General features: G+C 44.5%; 1 protein-coding gene across 2 annotated transcripts; it reads right to left on the minus strand.

Annotated features, from left to right (window-relative positions):
* Positions 1,430 to 16,700, minus strand: TMEM218 (transmembrane protein 218). Of its 2 annotated transcripts, none has more exons than XM_005699588.3 (4): positions 16,574 to 16,700; positions 7,752 to 7,944; positions 6,569 to 6,671; positions 1,430 to 2,716 (listed from the first exon to the last, which is right to left on the minus strand). In XM_005699588.3, the coding sequence occupies exons 2-4, from the start codon at positions 7,859 to 7,861 to the stop codon at positions 2,582 to 2,584; spliced, it is 348 nt and encodes a 115-aa protein (XP_005699645.1). In that variant the 5' UTR covers positions 7,862 to 7,944; positions 16,574 to 16,700; the 3' UTR covers positions 1,430 to 2,581. The 2 variants fall into 2 exon arrangements, with proteins under 2 accessions (XP_005699645.1, XP_005699643.1); XM_005699586.3 differs by having other exon boundaries at positions 16,527 to 16,699.

The following is an 18,377-nucleotide window of genomic DNA, read 5'->3' on the forward strand; positions in this document are numbered from 1 at the left end:
GAGATACCAGGATGCCAGTGTCAAGTGGGAGCCTCGTTACTAACTACTTATGCAACTTTTACAATCCCCTTCTCTCTCTGCTTGTCTCTCACCTGTGAAATAACTGCGGCAGGTTTCTTTCGTGTTTGCATTTATTTTTGGCTGTGCTGAGTCTTTGTTGCTGAGTGGGGGCTACTCTTCGTCGGGGCACCAGGACTTCTCATCGCAACAGCTTCAGCAGTGGCACACGGGCCAACTGAGTGGCACATGAGCTCACTGCTCCGCGGCATGTGGGGTCGTCCTGGATCAGCGATTGAACCTGTGTCCCCTGCATTGGCAGTCGGATTCTTTAAGCACTGGACCACCAGGGATGTCCCCACAGCACGTTTCTTGACCGATCGAAGCAAATCAAAGCAAAACAAAATCGTTCAACTTCAGCAACGACAGGACAGAGTTGATAGAAAAGTCTGTCTCAGAGAACAGAACAAGGAATGGCTTACTTTACGTGAGAATAAAAACATTTAGAAATGATTTGGATGTCTTCATCCCAGGACGGAGTCAGGAAGGCAGCCAGGAAGCCTCAGAGCCTTGTTCTTGAGTGGATTTTTTCCACAAGGACCATGCATCACACCCTGTGGGCGCACAGTGAGCTCTGAGTGAACGCTTTTACCTGCTATATGCCATGTGGGTGAATGATAGTGCATTTCCTAGCAACTCAACAGCGTACAATAACTCTGATGAATTTTTAGATTAAATATCTGATACTGTGCATCAGTAAAGAATGTTAGCTTTACCTCTATTTTATGAGACACAGGAAGAACTTGTCAAAAAATTACCTAGTGTGTTCTGCCAGCTTGAGACAGCGCCACCTAGTGGATCAGTGGAGGGTAATGTCCTGATGTAGTCTTGGTCAGGATACAATTTTAAGAGGCTATGCTGCAGTCCATGGGGTCACAAAGAGTCTGATACAACAGAGTGACTGAATTGAACTGAACTGAAATAACCTGTTTTCTTACATAGAAGCCCTGACTTGCTCTCCTCCCACCTCCCAAACAGTGGGATCACCAGTTTCTTTGCCACCGGATTCCCTCTGGGTAGCACAACCTATGCTGAGGCCATTGATCAAAGAACAACGAATAGCAACCCTGAGATGATTTCTGTTTGTATTTAAGGGACACCCTCTAAGCTCTGTCTCCAGGAAGGCCTGAGCACAAGGGGTACCATATTAACCATTGATTATCAGGGATCCCCCCCCCATAGAAGTTAGCGAAATTCATTTTGTGATTTTGTGCTCTCTCAGCCTTCTATTTCTTATCCCATTCCTGTGGGTTTTTTTTTTTTTTTTTCCTTAAGGGTTGGACATGATTGTTTTGAGCATAAAGATATAAAGTGATCCATCATTCACTTCACCACTGCCAGTAGTTATGGGATCTAAAGAAGGCAGGCCGAGTTAAAATACCCTTTGTACAAAAGTTTATTTTTGCCCTTAACACACAGGCTCGTCATTTACATTTGTGGAGGGGGGAAAAAAAAGACTTGTGCACTACTGGCACATAGCATGTACTCTATCAAAGTTCTTTTTCCAACTTGTTTTCTGGTTCTTAATTTTCAGCCAGAAGGTCCTTCAAATAGTTTCTGGGTGCCAGGTTGAGACTCCCAAAGTGGAAACAGCCTAGAGCTACTCGCCCCCACCCACCATTTAATGACAGATTTCACTTGGTCTGGGAACTTACGTATAAAGTTTTATCTAAGCCTGGGGATAGACATTCCTTATCAGCTTTGGAGAAAGAGCTACAAAGATGAAAGAGATGACAGTAACTCAACATGGACACTTACACTAAATAAAGGAACAAAGACCACCAAATACTGGGAGAAGCATCTAGAGAGAGCCGCAGGACACACAGCTGATGTTTCCAAACTCTGCCTCTAATCCCCCCATGAACCTGAACTATTGAAATGCTAGATTCAGGAAGCTGTGCCCAGGAGTTCGAGGTGAAAGTCAGTCCTCTGACTGCTGTTGACTGCTTTCTCAAGGCAGCGGAAAGCGACACCAAGGCCTTTGTGGAGCCCCGTGGTGTGACATGCAGAGTGCTGCATAGCTGGCATCCGATATATGTCTCCAAGTCACCACATTAAAATAATCTTTTGAACTTGGAGGGCCTTTCTTTCCCAAATGATCTTAACCTTGAAATTAAGTATTTCACATATTATCAAAAAGGACCAAGTTCTTCCATCCGTTGGACAGGTGAAGCTAAAGTACCCTTTTTCTCAAAATTCACTTGCTGATGTCTTGATTGAAAAACCTAAGCAGATCGCTGTTGCTATTTCCTTTTCAAAAGAGGTGGAAAACCTGAGGTACAGGTGCTGAGAAGACAGTGATATATATCCCCCTTAAGCTGGTGAGAAATCTTTCCTCGGGGGCAATTCTGCAATCCTGTTTCTGGAAGCCAGGACTCAACGGATTTGTCTTCGTGATGAAGAGATGATCCTCTGATCTTAAGGCAGGAAGGCTGTCAACACAAAGCTCTGAACAGTACCTTGCTGCTCACCAGTGACATCAAAGCGCGGGGGAGAACAAGGTCTTGGTTTTCCTGAAGACGACTCAGTAGGACCGCAGTGGTTTGGCATAGATTGGCTCCAGGATGTGATGGATTAGAACCAAGAAAAGGCTTCCAAGGAAGGCGGCAGTGAGGAAAGCCAGCAGGACATAGCGGCCAATGAAAAAGGCATCTACAATCTGGAGAAAGAAACATTAAAAGTGAAATTATTGACACGTCTGCGCCTTGACTGGGCTCAGCTGGAATCTCTGATGAATGGGCCCAGGATCTGTCCACATTCAGAACTTCCAGTAACATCCTGCAAATGGATAAGAACCTTTTTCTCAACATGCTGAGCCAGAAATACAAGATAAAGAGAAGCTTAATGAAAAGGCTTAAAAAAGTACAGGGAACAAACATAGGCTTAATGTAGATGCATAAACACTCTGAAGGCAAGTTCTTTTCTGTTCTGAAATGAGTTATCTGAAAGAATGCGAACCTTGCTTGCTTGGTCTCAGAAAGGCTTATTTTGTGGCTGTCAATTTTTCATTATGGAGAACTTTAAACATGTATAAAAATACAATAGTATAATAATCCCCCACATACTCAAGATTCAAACCCCCATGCCATCAACCCATGGCCAACTCAGGAGGGGTCACTTTCAAAATGAAAATGGGACTCTCAAACTTTTGCCAGAGGAGTTCTGAACCCTAACATTCATAACCCAGCAATCCAAGGGCTGGGGAAATGGCCAGTTCCCTGCGGTCCTGAAACACTAAGAGGAAAGGAAACTTGTACAGTTTGTACAGTTGGCTGCCTGGCAACCAGCTGTACTTGAGGCCCCAGAGCTGCTGGTCTTTGCCGACAGAGGCCTGTCATTCATATTGGCTCTTCCCACTTGTCTACCGTTCACTGCTGGAACTCTGTTTTCCACAGATCCAAAGGGCGCTGCCTCAGTTTGGGCAGGAAAAAGCAGTTTAATCTACAGACTTAATAGAGTAGGAACACAAACCAAGTGACCAGGGACATCGCAACTTCCCGAAGCTTTCAGAACCTAGTACCTGAAGACATTCCCAAATACCTGCAGGGTTGTGGTTGATAGGATACAATGTCCACATCCTGATCTCCAGATCTCTGAATGTGTTAAATTGCATGACAAAGGAGAATTAAGGTTGTAGATGGAATTACAGTTGTTAATCCATTGACCTTAAATAAGGAGACTGTCCATTCTCTGTCCATACCTCTGTGTCTCTATTCCTGCCCTGCAAATAGGTTCATCTGTATCATTTTTCTAGATTTCACATATATGCGTTAATATACGATATTTGTTTTTCTCTTTCTGACTCAGTTCATGCTGTATGACAGACTCTGGGTCCATCCTTGTCTCTACAGATGCCTCACCTTTGCTCCTTTTTAGGGGTAATAATATTCCATTGTATTTATGTTTTGGGGGGAAGCAGAGAGTAGGACAAATTGGGAGGTTGGGATTGACATACATACACCACCATGTGTAAAACAGATAGCTAGTGGGAAGCCGCTCTATAACACAGGGAGTTTTGATGCTCTGTGATGACCCAGAGGGGTGGGATGGGGGTAGGGTGGGAGGGAGGTCCTAGAGGGAGGGATATCTGTGTACATACGGCCGATTCACGTCACTGCACAGCGGAATCTAACACATCATAAAGTAATTATACTCCAATAAAAAAAGAAGGAGGCTGGCCTGCACTGTTTAATACAGGTGGCCCAATGTAATCACAGGGCTCTTCAGCAGACGTTGAGGGAGGCGGGAGAGAGGGTCAGAGACACAGAGAGATGCTATTTTGCTGTCTCTGAAGAGGGAGCGAGAGGTCCACAAGCCCAAGGGTGGCCCCTGGAAGCAGAAAAGGCAAGGAAACATTTCTCCCCAGAACCTCCAGAAAGGAAGACAGTCCCGCCAACCCCTTGATTTTAGCCCAAGGAGGCTGATTTTGGGATTCTAGCCTGTGGAACTCTAAGACAGTAAATGAGTGTTGTAGGCCACTGATCTTGCGGTAATTTGTTACAGCAGCAGTGGGAGACGAATACAGCAGAGATGCACAAAGCACCTGTCAGGTCCAAGCTCCGCTGTGATCACTGAGATCCAAGGACACCAGGGGAGAGGGCTGCTCTGGAGATTACCCCAACAGCCAGCTTACAACAAAGGTCAGTTGGATGAAACGGCTCTGACATGACTTTGGCCTTGGCTCCAGGACTGAACACGTCTCTCGTGGGCTACATGTTTGCTTGTTCGACACGGTTCACTTTTTAATTAGCCAATTAGCAGGCCTTGGGTGCGGAAGGCCCAGGCCATGTATAATTGATACAGTATTGAGCAGGGCCACTTACAGGGGCTGGGACTCCAAACCTGAGAATGAGAACTCCAATCTCTGCTGGCTGCACTGATGAACAGATTTGGCTCAAAAGGCTGATCTGCTCTCCTGGTCTGAAACTGGGTCTGAAACTCACATGACAGAGGAAAGAGGGAAGAGGGATTGATTTCAAGACAGGGTTTGCTCTGGGCCGTTCTTCCAATGCCCACATCCCCAGTGATTCAGAAATACCCAGACTTTATCACTTTCCCCATTTAAGACAGGAAAACTGGTCACCATCCTGGCATGGTCAGAGTGGTTGTCAGATGCTGACCAAAAAACCCAGCATGTATGAAAACAGCACCTTAGTTTTGTGTGGCTAAGTATTATTTCTCTTGGAATTTTCAGAATGAATTTCTTCCCTTTGGCCATGGTCAGTCCTACACAGTGCTAGAAAGGGGTGCCGAGTCTAGTTCTGAAGTTATAACATAGGTTTGCGTACTATTGTCTGGCGTCAAAACAGTTGCCTTTAAACTCTCGGTGATGGCTCCTGATATTCTACTGGGTCCCCAATATGAAGGTATTGAAGACAGGCCTCAGCTTGTATCCTTGCTCGGCCTCTTCCTGGGTAAGGTACCCTAGCCCCTCCCAGCCCTAGCATCCTGACCTATGAAACGGGACACTAACGGTACCTGTGTTGTGCTACTTAGGGTTGTCCTGAGGTTTGAATGAGAGCATGTAAATAACATGCTTAGCACAGGACCCTGCACATAGTGATGCCTTAAACAGTGTTAGCTATTATCACCATTACTTCTTTTTTGTTTAGTTGTTTTTTTTCCTTTTTTCTTTTTGGTGATGTAGAGCATTTTAAAAGTCTTTATTGAATTTGTTACAACACTGTTTTGATTTTTTGGCCACGAGGCATGTGGGATCTTAGTTACCTGATCAGGGATTGGACCCGTATCTCTTGCATTGGAAGGTGAAGTCTTAACCATTGGACCTCCAAGGAAGTGCCACCATTATATCTTAAAAAATTAAAATAGCGGAAAGGAGTTGCTAGAAGGAGTAATGGGCCACAGGATGTCAAGAGTAGAGATTATCAAGACTGTAGAGATCTGAGACCATGGTAAAGCCAGAGCCCCGGTCAGGAAGGAACCAGGATGGGGGGAGTCTATGAGAGAGATGATAAAACTCCATTTAGACAGGTAGGTGCTGGGAGATCCGGTTCTGGAAATGAGGCCGGAAGGGACTCCCCGAAGGCTGTCTGGCTACACTGTCCACACTCTGCAGCAGTGTTCCTCCCTCCCCTCTGCTTTTCTCTATGGAGAATACTCCCTCCTCACCGCCAGCGGGAAAATCCAAACACATGATGAAAAACCATGTCAATTAGCGCCTGAGGGCACTACCTAAGTGTCACCTGGGATCTGAGTTTCCAAGCCCAGGCGACCAGGAGTGGGAGCCTGCCTGCTCGTCTCTGGCCCCGCGGTGTGCTCACTCAGAAGCCAAATCCAGGCAAACAGCTGCCTCAAGGTGTTGCCAGTGGGCACGGAAAGAAGTAGGAGGGAGTTTAAAACTCACCCTGAGCCGCCCCCACGCCCCATCCTGGTTTCAACTTTATAATTTTTTGAACACACTTTAGCCCTCCCGGCACTGGGCACCACGCGGGGCAGAGCAGAGGTCTAGACCAGGAGAAAGAGGACTGACAAAACAAACCCAGGTTTTTACCTTGATCTCCACCTCGGGGGCTGGGGCGTCACTGGCTCGAGGGAAGAGCAACAGAACGGCTGTGATGATCAGAGCACCGAGGAACACGAAAACGGCAGAGAACCTGTGGCCCAAAGACAGGGGGTTAAAAGCACGGTTTCGTGTTGGGCTGCGCCTGGCTTTTCCCTGGGGCCCATATTCTATCTCAGTCCACTAACAGGGCCCAGTGTGCTGCCCCAGCGCCACAGGAATTCAGAAACGTTTCCCCTTCCTCCCAAAGCCCGTCTTCCCAGACAGGTACCAGCAGGATGCATTCCTGTTATTCCTGGGAGTTCCAAGTCCCTAAGAATGGGAATTGGTGGGATTTTTTAAATTTATTTTTAATTGGAGGGTAATTGCTTTACAGTGCTGTGTTGGTTTCTAACATGCAAGGTGAATCAGCTTTATGTACACATATATCCCCTCCCTCTTAAGCCTCCCACATCTCCCCCCTCTAGGTCATCAGAGAGCACGGAGCTGGGCTCCCTGTGTTATACAGCAGGTTCCCACGAGGCAGTTTTACACACAGAAGTGTATATATGTCAATCATGCTCTGTCAGGAATAGGTAGTTTTTATTTTGACCTCTGTGTGGTCATACGAAAACCCGAAGTGGTCCTTCCCTGATCCCCCACTGCTGTGTTTGAAACCAAAAAACTTTAGTAAATGATGTAACTTGTTTTGTACCTACACAATCTGGCCAGGGAGTATGACTCTACAGTGTCCTTAAGAGTCAGTTTATGCTCTGATTCTTTAAGTCAACACCAGCCCAAGTCATCCACGACCCTTCAGCTTCCCGGGGCCCTGGGCTGGAGCCTCAGGGGCTGGACCCAGCACCTGCCATGAATCTCAACAGTTAAGAAACATGCACACTCGTGACCCCAAGAAACTCAGGAGACAGCGAAAGCAGATTCTCTTTTCATCTCCCATGTCCTCATCTCCTGTGTGCTGCAAGCTGACATGTACCCCCTCCTTTCTCCTCCCACCTCAGCTTCCGAGTATAAATAACACAGTCAGTGCTTATGATAAAGAGGTTAAAATGCAACTCCTTCCAACTGCCGGTAATGACAATGAGCTCCTGAATTCTAAATGTTTCATGAGCGTCAGCGATTTCGCATCTGATTGCTTTTAGCTCGGACTCCCCGCTAGAGAGAGAGAAGGCCTTACCTCGCTGCCCCTGAGGCTCTGGACAGCAGGGCACACAGCAGCAGCACCAACACCCAGAGCAGGGCGAGGATGAACACGCCCGGCCCCACGCCGAGCACCGTGCCAGCCATGCGTGGCACAGCACTGGGCACAGTGCGACAAGCTGGTCCTGCTGTTAGCGGTGCTGCTGCGCTTCTCGGTGCTCCTGGGTTTCCTAGGGGGGGACACACAAAGTCTGAATTCATTCTGGGAAACTTGTGATGATTGGGGTGGGAAGAGGATTCATCAATACAGGTCTTAATAGGTCTCTCTCAGAAACTGACAGATCAAGCAGCTAAGAATAAACCCTTGACAGAGGATATACAAATGGCCAATATATATGTGAAAAGTGCTCAGCTTCATTAGTCACTCACTTCAGTTCAGTTGCTCAGTTGTGTCCCCATGAACTGCAGCACGCCAGGCCTCCCTGTCCATCACCAGCTCCCAGAGTTCACTCAAACTCACGTCCATTGAGTCGGTGATGCCATCCAGCCATCTCATCCTCTGTCGTCCCCTTCTCCTCCTGCCCTCAATCTTTCCCAGCATCAGGGTCTTTTCCAATGAGTCAGCTCTTTGCATCAGGTGGCCAAAGTACTGGAGTTTCAGCTTTAGCATCAGTCCTTCCAATGAACACCCAGGACTGATCTCCTTTAGAATGGACTGGATGGATCTTCTTGCAGTCCAAGGGACTCTCAAGAGTCTTCTCCGACACCACAGTTCAAAAGCATCAATTCTTCTGTGCTCAGCCCTCTTCACAGTCCAACTCTCACATCCATACATGACTACTGGAAAAACCATAGCCTTGACTATACGGACCTTTGTTGGCAAAGTAATGTCTCTGCTTTTGAATATGCTGTCTAGGTTGGTCATAACCTTCCTTCCAGGGAGTAAACGTCTTTTAATTTCATGGCTGCAGTCACCATCTGCAGTGATCTTGGAGCCCAGAAAAATAAAGTCAGCCACCATTTCCACTGTTTCCCCATCTATCTGCCATGAAGTGATGGGACCAGATGCCATGATCTTAGTTTTCTGAATGTTGAGCTTTAAGCCAACTTTTTCACTCTCCTCTTTTACCTTTATCAAGAAGCTCTTTAGATCTTCTTCACTTTCTGCCATAAGGATGGTGTCATCTGCATATCTGAAGTTATTGATATTTCTCCTGGCAATCTTGATTCCAGCTTGTATTTCATCCAGCCTAGAGTTTCTCAGGATGTACTCTGCATATAAGTTAAATAAGCAGGGTGACAGTATACAGTCTTGACGTACTCCTTTCCCGATTTGGAACCAGTCTGTTGTTCCATGTCCAGTTCTAACTGTTGCTTCCTGACCTGCATACAGGTTTCTCAAGAGGCAGGTCAGATGGTCTGGTATTCCCATCTCCTTCATTAGAAAACTGGAAATAAAATACAGTACCTCTAGACACCTACCAGAATGGCTAAAATGAAAATGATGGACAACTCCAAGTGTCGACCAAAATGTGGAGAAACTGGAAGCCTGGTGAGAGTGTAAGTTCTTATTAGCACTTTGGAAACTCTTTGGCTATATCTAATAAAGCTGAATATGTGAACCCTAGATCCAGCTGTTCTCTTCCTGGTGTGTCCCCAACAGCCATGTCATAAGTTCACTAAAAGATGCACAAAAGTTCAGGGCAGACCTATTAGAAATAGTTACAAACTGAAATGACCTAAATATACCTCAATTGAATAGATAAGGTGAGCTTTCTCAGGTGGCACTAGTGTTAAAGTATCTTCCTGCTAATGCAGGAGATGCAGAAGACCCAGGTTCGATTCCTGGGTCAGGAAGATCCCCTGGAGGAGCAAATTGCAACCCACTCCAGTATTCTTGCCTGGAAAATTCCATGGACAGAGGAGGCTTGTGGGCTACAGTCCTTAGGGTTGCAAAGAGTAGGTATTATAGATACAATTTATTCATTCATACAATGAAAGAGTAAAAAGAAGTAAGAATGAACAGACCACAACTATATCCAGCAATGTGGGTAAGTTTTGAAAATATTAAATATAAAAAGCTAGAGGCAAAGAGTTCACACTGTGTAATAACATGTATATAATGTTCAAAAACAGTTCAAACTAATTTGGGGGTTAGAAGTCAGGAGTGTGGTTGCCATGTAGAAAGAAGTGACTAAAGGGGCTTCTGGGGTACTTATGAAATTTTGTTTCTTCAGCTGGATGTGGGTTACACAGCTTTGTTAATTCTGCTAAACTGTATCTAGCTGTCGGAGAAGGCAACGGCAACCCACTCCAGTACTCTTGTCTGGAAAATCCCATGGATGGAGGAGCCTGGTAGGCTGCAGTCCATGGTGTCGCGAAGTCGGACACGACTGAGCAACTTCCTTTCACTTTTCACTTTCATGCATTGGAGAAGGAAATGGCAACCCACTTCAGTGTTCTTGCCTGGAGAATCCCAGGGATGGGGGAGCCTGGTGGGCTGCCGTCTATGGGGTCGCACAGAGTCGGACACGACTGAAGCGACTTAGCAGCAGCAGCAGCAGTATCTAGCTGTACACTTCTGATTTGCATATTTTTCATTATGTGCCTTTTACTTTTCCAAAAAAGTTTACTTCACATAAAGTCTGAAGAGACATACCAGACAAATGTAATACATGGGCCTTGTTTGGTCCCTGACTCAAACAAACCTGCTATACAAAACCTTTTATGAGATGACTGAAGAAATTTGAACAGTATCTGGGAAAAATTTGACGATGTTAGGGAATCACTGTTTATTTTTTAAGTGAAAAATAATGTTTTTTTAATGTGATGATGTGGTTATATTACTAAAAGATTACTTTTAATATACAAATACACAAACACACACAACACAAACAACAGAAAATGATGTCTAGGAATTTTATAATCATCTAGGACAGAGGAGAAAGGGGTCAATATAAAACAAGGCTAGTCCTGAATTCACTGTTGAAGCTGGAGTGGTGAATATATGCATTTTCCTACACTATTTCCTATACTTTTGAATATTTGAAACTTTTGCAATAAAAGGGTTGTGTGTATGAATAAGAATATATGGGGAAGTAGGAATAAATCCAACAAAAGATGTGAAGATTTTTATGACAAAAAGTATAAAACTTTATTCAAAGATATATATATATATATATTTTTTTTTTTTTTAAGGCCTGAATAGAGAAATAACCCCTGTTCCTGAAAGGATGAGATGGTTTAATATTTAAACTCAATTTTCCTTAAGTTATCAGCTCAATGCAATTCTAACCAAAATCTCAACATCGTTTTTTATGGAACTTGAAAACCAATCCTAAATTCACATGCAAAAGCAAAAACCCAAGAATAGCAAAAACAATTTTGGGAACTAGGATGGAAAACTCGCCTTTCATGTTACCAACTGCCGCAAGACACATTCTAGAACCACGGTAATTAAAACAGCGTGATAGTGGCATAGAGACACATGGGCCAGTGGAACAAAACAGAAAGCCCAGAAGCAGAGCCACGCATTCAGGAGAACTTTGCACAGCACAGAGCTGGCTTTAGAGTCAATGGGTAGAGGATTTCATAGACAGTGTTGGGATAAGTCATTATCCAATCAGACAATAATAAAACCAGATCTCTGCTTTATATCATACGCACAAGCAAATTTTAAATGGAAAGTTATTCGTAATAAAACAGCATATGTTTAAATATACAAACGTTCAGGCTGACTACACTAGAATACGTAATGAAGGACCGTACTCAGATGCTCGCACCTAAACTTAGAATTGGCATGAACGCAAAAACTACAAATGCAGGCTGATGCAGGTGTGTTTTACAGCAACTCAAATACCACGGGCTGGGCTGCCTTCACTTACGGGGTTTTCTACAGTGATGAACGACTCTGTTAAGAGTTCCAAACTACAAATAAGTATAATTTCCCCCTGATTTACATTAGAGTTGCATTCCTGGAAATTTTACTATGTTCAACTGTGCCAAAAGATACATTATGCTTATATAAAAAATGGAGTTAGATTCTGGGTTCATATTAGAAATGAGTAACCTGTGAGACACTTGGGATGTTTTGCAGGATGAAGGACAATTCTTCATGGTGAGGGGCTGTCCAGTGTATCACAGGACTTCCAGCAGCCCCAGTCCTGCTCTGTAAACCCTAGGAGTGCCTCCAAAATCACACTAATAACCAAAGGTGCCCTCACAAACTCCAAATGACCAAAGGGGCAGTTCACTTCAGTCCAGTCACTCAGTTGTGTCCGACTCTTTGCGAGCCCATGAACCACAACACGCCAGGCCTCCCTGTCCATCACCATCTCCCGGAGTCCACCCAAACCCGTATCCATTGAGTCGGTGATGCCATCCAACCATCTCATCCTTTGTCATCCCCTTCTCCTCCTGCCCTCAATCTTTCCCAGCATCAGGGTCTTTTCCAATGAGTCAGCTCTTTGCATCAGGTGGCCAAAGTACTGGAGTTTCGGCTTCAACATCAGTCCTTCCAATGAACACCCAGGACTGATCTCCTTTAGGATGGACTGGATGGATCTTCTTGCAGTCCAAGGGACTCTCAAGAGTCTTCTCCAACACCACAGTTCAAAAGCATCAATTCTTCGGTGTTCAGCCCTCTTCACAGTCCAACTCTCACATCCATACATGACCACAGGAAAAACCATAGCCTTAACTAGATGGACCTTTGTTGGCAAAGTAATGTCTCTGCTTTTGAATATGCTATCTAGATTGGTCATAACTTTCCTTCCAAAGAGTAAGCATCTTTTAATTTCATAGCTGCAGTCACCATCTGCAGTGATCTTGGAGCCCAGAAAAATAAAGTCAGCCACCATTTCCACTGTTTCCCCATCTAACTGCCATGAAGTGATGGGACCGGATGCCATGATCTTAGTTTTCTGAATGTTGAGCTTTAAGCCAACTTTTTCACTCTCCTCTTTCATTTTCATCAAGAGGCTCTTTAGTTCTTCTTCACTTTCTGCCAAAAGGGTGATGTCATCTGCATATCTGAGGTTATTGATGTTTCTCCTGGCAATCTTGACTCCAGCTTGTGCTTCCTCCAGTCCAGCGTTTCTCATGATGTACTCTGCATATAAGTGCCACTGCCTTAAAGAACCATGTGGAGGTTTAGTCACTAAGTCACATTTGACTCTTGCAACCCCATGGACTGTAGCCTGCCAGGATCCCCTGTCCATGGGATTCTCCAGGCAAGAACTGGAGTGGGTTGCCATTTCCTTTTTTCAGGGGATCTTCCGGACCCAGGGATCAAACCTGGGTGTCCTGCACTGCAGGCAGAGTCTTCCCCAACCGAGCTATGAGAGAAGCCCAAGCCTAAATAAACTCTGGCATAAACAGATGTGAACAAAGGTGTTCATGATAGCAAAACATCTGAGAAAATCTAAATGTCCATCAGTAGGGGGAGGGGTATTATATACTCATGACAACTTAAAATCAATGAACTTGAGCTAGCTGTACTGACATGAATGTACCTACTGGTTTGGCCAAAAAGTGTGTTCCATAACATCTTATGGAAAAACCCAAATGATTTTTTTGGTCAACCCAATAAAAAACAATATTGAGTTTAAAAGCAAGTTGCAGAATGAAGCCCACAATACTATACTATTTGTATCTTTAAAATTAAAAAATACCTAAATCATTATATATTCATGAGATAAACATATACAGTAAACATAAAACCATGGGCATAAATGGCACAAAACAATTTCAGGAGATTGTATGTCTCTGGGGAGGGAGGAAGGAAGGAGAATGGGGCCACGAAAGAGAACAAAGGGATCTGAACTAAATCTGTGATGGTTTATTTCTTGAAAATAAAAAGCTTAAGCAGATGAGCGGAAGAAAGTTAATGTTTATTAATCTAGTTGTTTATGCATAGGTCTTTGTTATAATTTCCAGGGCAATATTCACTGTTTTTGAAATTTTTGAGATAAATATTAATTTTTAAAAAGGTAATTGGTAGCAGGGTACATATGAGCTGAGATCAGAGAACAGAAACTAGTGACCAGTTAGGAGACTATTGCAATTCTCCAGATAAGAGATTAGGCAGGTCTGGGCTTCATCTTAGCTGTGGAAATGGAAGGGGCTTAGGAAGGTGGCATTAGAGGTGACTCAGGTTCCCTGCTCGGTTGACTGTACTGCCCTTAGCAAGATAACTAGTTAAGTGTAGCTGCTGCTGTTTTGGATATTACGTAAATTACCTGTAAGACTTGTACCAACTCTAACACCTAGAATACAGGGCAAATGGTACTTGAAGCTGGTATCATTAGAAATATTGCCCTTCACTCCTCCAGAGAAACATGGAAGTTCATGAGACACTGGGTTCTGTACATGGGACAGCTTTCAAGTATTGAGATGAATATCCCCAACCTCCTATAAGAATGAAGTTTGTCACTTTATAACCAAAAAACCATACATTTTCTTACTAAGCATAGAAAGGAAAGGCTGGATAAAGTACAGAATGTTTTTGTGGGGAAAGAGTGAACATCTAGTAATTTTATCTTGTTAACTGAGTGTGGGCATAATGCTTGTGATTATTTCCCTTATTGGAATAGCTAAATTATTGAGTAAAGCTTGATTTAAAAAAATATATAAAAAGAATTTTCCAGGCAAGAATATGGGAGTGGGTTATCATTTCCTTTTCCAAGGGATCTTCCCAATCCACTGATCGAACTGGTGTCTCCTGTGTCTCCTGCATTGGCAGGTGGACTCTTTACCACTGCACCACCTGGGAAGCCTTTTATTTAATATTCAAGGCTTTTTCAACCCTCTTCTAAGAATTGGGCTTCCCTGGTGGTTAGCCATCTTCCTTAGATGGTAAAAAAATCTGCCTGCAATGCAGAAGACCCGGGTTCGAGCCCTGGGTCGGGAAGATCCCCTGGGGAAGGGAATGGCTACCCATTCTCCAGTATTCTTGCCTGGAGAAGTCCATGGACAGAGAAGCCTGAGAGCTACAGTCCATAAGGTAGCAAAGAGTCAGACATGACTTAGTGACGGAGCATGCAGGCACTATGGAAGACAGTATGGAGATTCCTCAAAAAATTAAGAATACAACTACCAAAAACCCCAGCTATCCCATTTCTGGGCATTTATCCAAAGAACATGAAAACACCAATTTGAAAAGATATATGTGACTCTGTGTTCACCACAGCATTATTTACAATATCTAAAATATGGAAACAAGTTCAGTGCCCATCAACAGGTGAATGGATAAAGTTGGGTGTGTATATATAAATATGTATAGAGAGAGAGAGAGAGAGAGAAATAGATATACACGAAGTGAAAGTGTTAGTCACTCAATCGTGTCCAACTCTTTGGGACACTGTGGACTGTAGCCCTCCAGGTTCTGTCCATGGAATTATCCAGGCCAAGAATATTAGAGTGGGTAGCCATTCCTTTCTCCAGGGGATCTTCCCAACCCAGGGATCAAACCCTGGTCTCCCGCATTGAGGGCAGATTCTTTACCATTTGAGCCACCAATATATATACATATATAAAATGGAACACTATTGAACCATTAAAAAAGATGAAATCTTGCCAGGCCGACATGAATCGCTCTTAAGGCTAAGTGAAGTAAGTGGAGAAAGACAAATACCACATAATTTCACTCATACTAGGAATAAACAAACAAAAATGAACAAAGCAAACCAAAACAAGAGGGAAGATCCAGAGAACAGAGCAGTGGTTATCAGAGGAGAATGTGGGGAGGCTACAAAATGGCTAAAGGGGATCAACTACAGGGTGGTTGATAGAAACTAAATTTTTGGTGGTGAGCACTCTGATGCTGGGAGGGACTGGGGGCAGGAGAAGGGGATGACAGAGGATGAGATGGCTGGATGGCATCACCGACTCGATGGACATGAGTTTGAGTGAACTCCGGGAGATGGTGACGGACAGGGAGGCCTGGTGTGTTGCAATTCATGGAGTCACAGAGAGTCGGACACGACTGAGCGACTGAACTGAACTGAACCTTGTAGAGCACATAGAGGTGGAAATACAATGTTGTACACATGAAACATACAATGTTATAAACCAATGTTACCTCAATAAAAAGTAAGTCTTAAAGAAAAACGAAAAAAATAGGTTACAGTAGTGAACTGTTTCTGGAGGGTTCCTTTTCATTTTCCTTTATAGCTGTTCCAAGTCTTCAAAAATAATTGGGTGGGAGAGGGTGAGCTTTCACACTTTTTTCTACTTTACACACTTCAATATGGTTTGAATTTTAAAAATATTAGGATAATGCCTCTACTCTTGTAATGAAATCAAATGCAAGTCTGGGAAAAAATCAGTTGCCATACTACCAAAATAACACCGATGTGGCATCATCTCTTCACGAGATGATAGAAAAGGAAGATCATCCTTCCACCCTTTTTCCTGGGTGTTGTTGCGATTTGAAAGTGCGCAACCACAGCCTGTCTGTCATCCACACCACCCGGGGACTCCCAGCAGGCAGCCCTTAGTGCTGGAGAGTGAACACTTTCCCTGCCCAGTCTCTGATTCAAACCGGCAACAGGAAAACAGTGCCCCCCAGGTCTCATCTTCAGAATGTTCCCCTGGCCACTTCCCAGCAGTTGGGAGAGAAATTAAGGTTTTGATCACAAGATTTCCCCCATTTCAGCATCTACTGGCCGCCAGACCTCGGGTGGAGATTAGTGGTGATGCTAGTCTGAGAGGTCCCTGTCCCGCCATCGCTCCCAGCCTTATTCCAGCCCCCCGTCAGCCACAACCTCCTACCATTCTCTCTCCTCTCTTCAGCCGCCCCTATTTTCCTCACCTCCACCCCGATCACCGGGCTTCGCATCTCCCAGGTCCCGTACTCACGCCTCTCAGCCCAGCCAGTTTCAGCCCACAGGAGCGAGGCTCTACTCAGGACGAATCACAAGTGGTCTTTCATCTAGGAAATTCTGGATTAGCTAATCAGCGCCAGTCTTTTAACTCCTGAATTTCCCCTCATTTGCTTACGCCGCCGCGGCTCCAGGCAACGCGGAGCGTGGTGGGTGGGCACGTCGCCCTCCGTTACGCACTCTAATTGGTCGATGGCTGCCGGTCCTGGGACAGGCCTCAAGTTCGATTGAATAGAGGTCGTCCTGGCTCCCCGCTCTCGCCCCACCCCGTTGTCAATCACACCATCCCCCTAGGTAACCCACGGGACCATTGGTCAGTACCGCCGGAGGGCGGGTTGTTGGGCGGAAGAGACTGCACATAACGCCTTCCGCGCTGTTACCATGGAGACAGCACAGCCGGTGTGAGGCCCAGACTCCAGGCAACCCCTTAGCGCCTGTTTCGGAGTCCAGTGGATGTCACAGTTCAAGTCCTACTGGCTCCGTGGACCAAAGGACTTGGGATCAAGTCAAATTAGGCCTCAGAGAGTGGGTCAGACCCAGTCACTAAGGATCCCTGAGAACCATCTTGGAGAAAACCGAGTCCCTAAAGCACTGATTCTGTAATAACGTCACGTTTTCATTTGTCCTCATCTCGCTTTATTGTATTTAGCATTATTCTAATTTAGCCTTAAGACTTACACTATGGCAAGGATCGTCCTACTACTCATGGGCAGACTAGGAAAGAGGAAAGTGAAAGTGAAAGTGAAGTCGCTCAGTCGTGTCCACTCTTTGCGACCCATGGACTGTAGTCCACCAAGCTCCTCCGTCCATAGGATTCTCCAGGCTAGAATACTGGAGTGGGTTGCCATTTTCTTCTCCAGGGGGTCTTCCCGACCCAGGGATCGAACCCAGGTCTCCCACATTGCAGGCAGACGCTCTAACATCTGCACCACCAGGGAAGCCCCAGGAAAGAGGAGTCAGGGTAAAATCAAGTAAATCTTCTGTAGCTATGCCTCCAGGCATTTGGGAATGGAGGTGGTCCATGCTTTTAGCAAACTACTTTTGCCTAACTGCAAACTAAAACTTTTCATGATTTCACCCTGAGGTTATAGTCTGTAGACTAAAAGATCCGTAAATCAGGCCAACCAAAGGAAATAAGACAATGCATGTTCCACTGCTGAATTAGGAAGGGTGGACAGACAAAAAAACATACCAAATAGGACTTAGCAGCAGCACTATTTGAACCTTTGACCTTACACAAAATGCTGAAGCATCTCGAAGCAAACTATTAAATCCTGGAACACTCAGTCTCTGATTTAGGGGGTTCAGCTCCCCAACCACAACTCTATGAGTGAAATGGAAGAAGATAGTTGAATTCCATTGAAAGTACATCTCACATTTATTCTGCTCTCAAGGTTTCGTTTGCAGTCCTGTGTACTGATTGATGATTTCTTTTGTGTTTAACAACTTATGTTTACTTGGCCCAATGAGGAGTTCTGTGATTAAGAAAGCCATTATTTTGACAATTCATTTCCCTGGAATTGTTTGTTAACTGTAGCTAAGCACTAGAGACTTTGAGGATACAAAAAAAATAGAATGTGTGACTCCTGCCTTAATACCTTGTGGTTTGTTAATGTCAACTGTGTATGAAACAATTAGGAAACACTCTAAAGCAAGATATGAGAAATGCCAAACTTTATTTATAGTTAATTTCTCCAAAAGATAGTAATACTACTATACTAATATTAATAGTAATATTACATATCTGCAGGAGCTTTGCAGCTTTGAGAACACTCCTTCAG

The sequence above is a fragment of the Capra hircus genome, chromosome 29 (assembly GCF_001704415.2).
Source record: "Capra hircus breed San Clemente chromosome 29, ASM170441v1, whole genome shotgun sequence".
Taxonomy (NCBI): Eukaryota; Metazoa; Chordata; class Mammalia; order Artiodactyla; family Bovidae; genus Capra; species Capra hircus.

Bases quoted from the DNA above. Each gene is read 5' to 3' on its own strand.
- TMEM218 (XM_005699588.3), bottom strand. From the start codon at position 7,861: ATGGCTGGCACGGTGCTCGGCGTGGGGCCGGGCGTGTTCATCCTCGCC. The intron at 6,672-7,751 runs GTAAGGCCTTCT...TTTGGGCCACAG, and splicing joins AGAGCCTCAGGGGCAGCGAG to GTTCTCTGCCGTTTTCGTGT. The intron at 2,717-6,568 runs GTAAAAACCTGG...TTCTTTCTCCAG, and splicing joins CCCCCGAGGTGGAGATCAAG to ATTGTAGATGCCTTTTTCAT.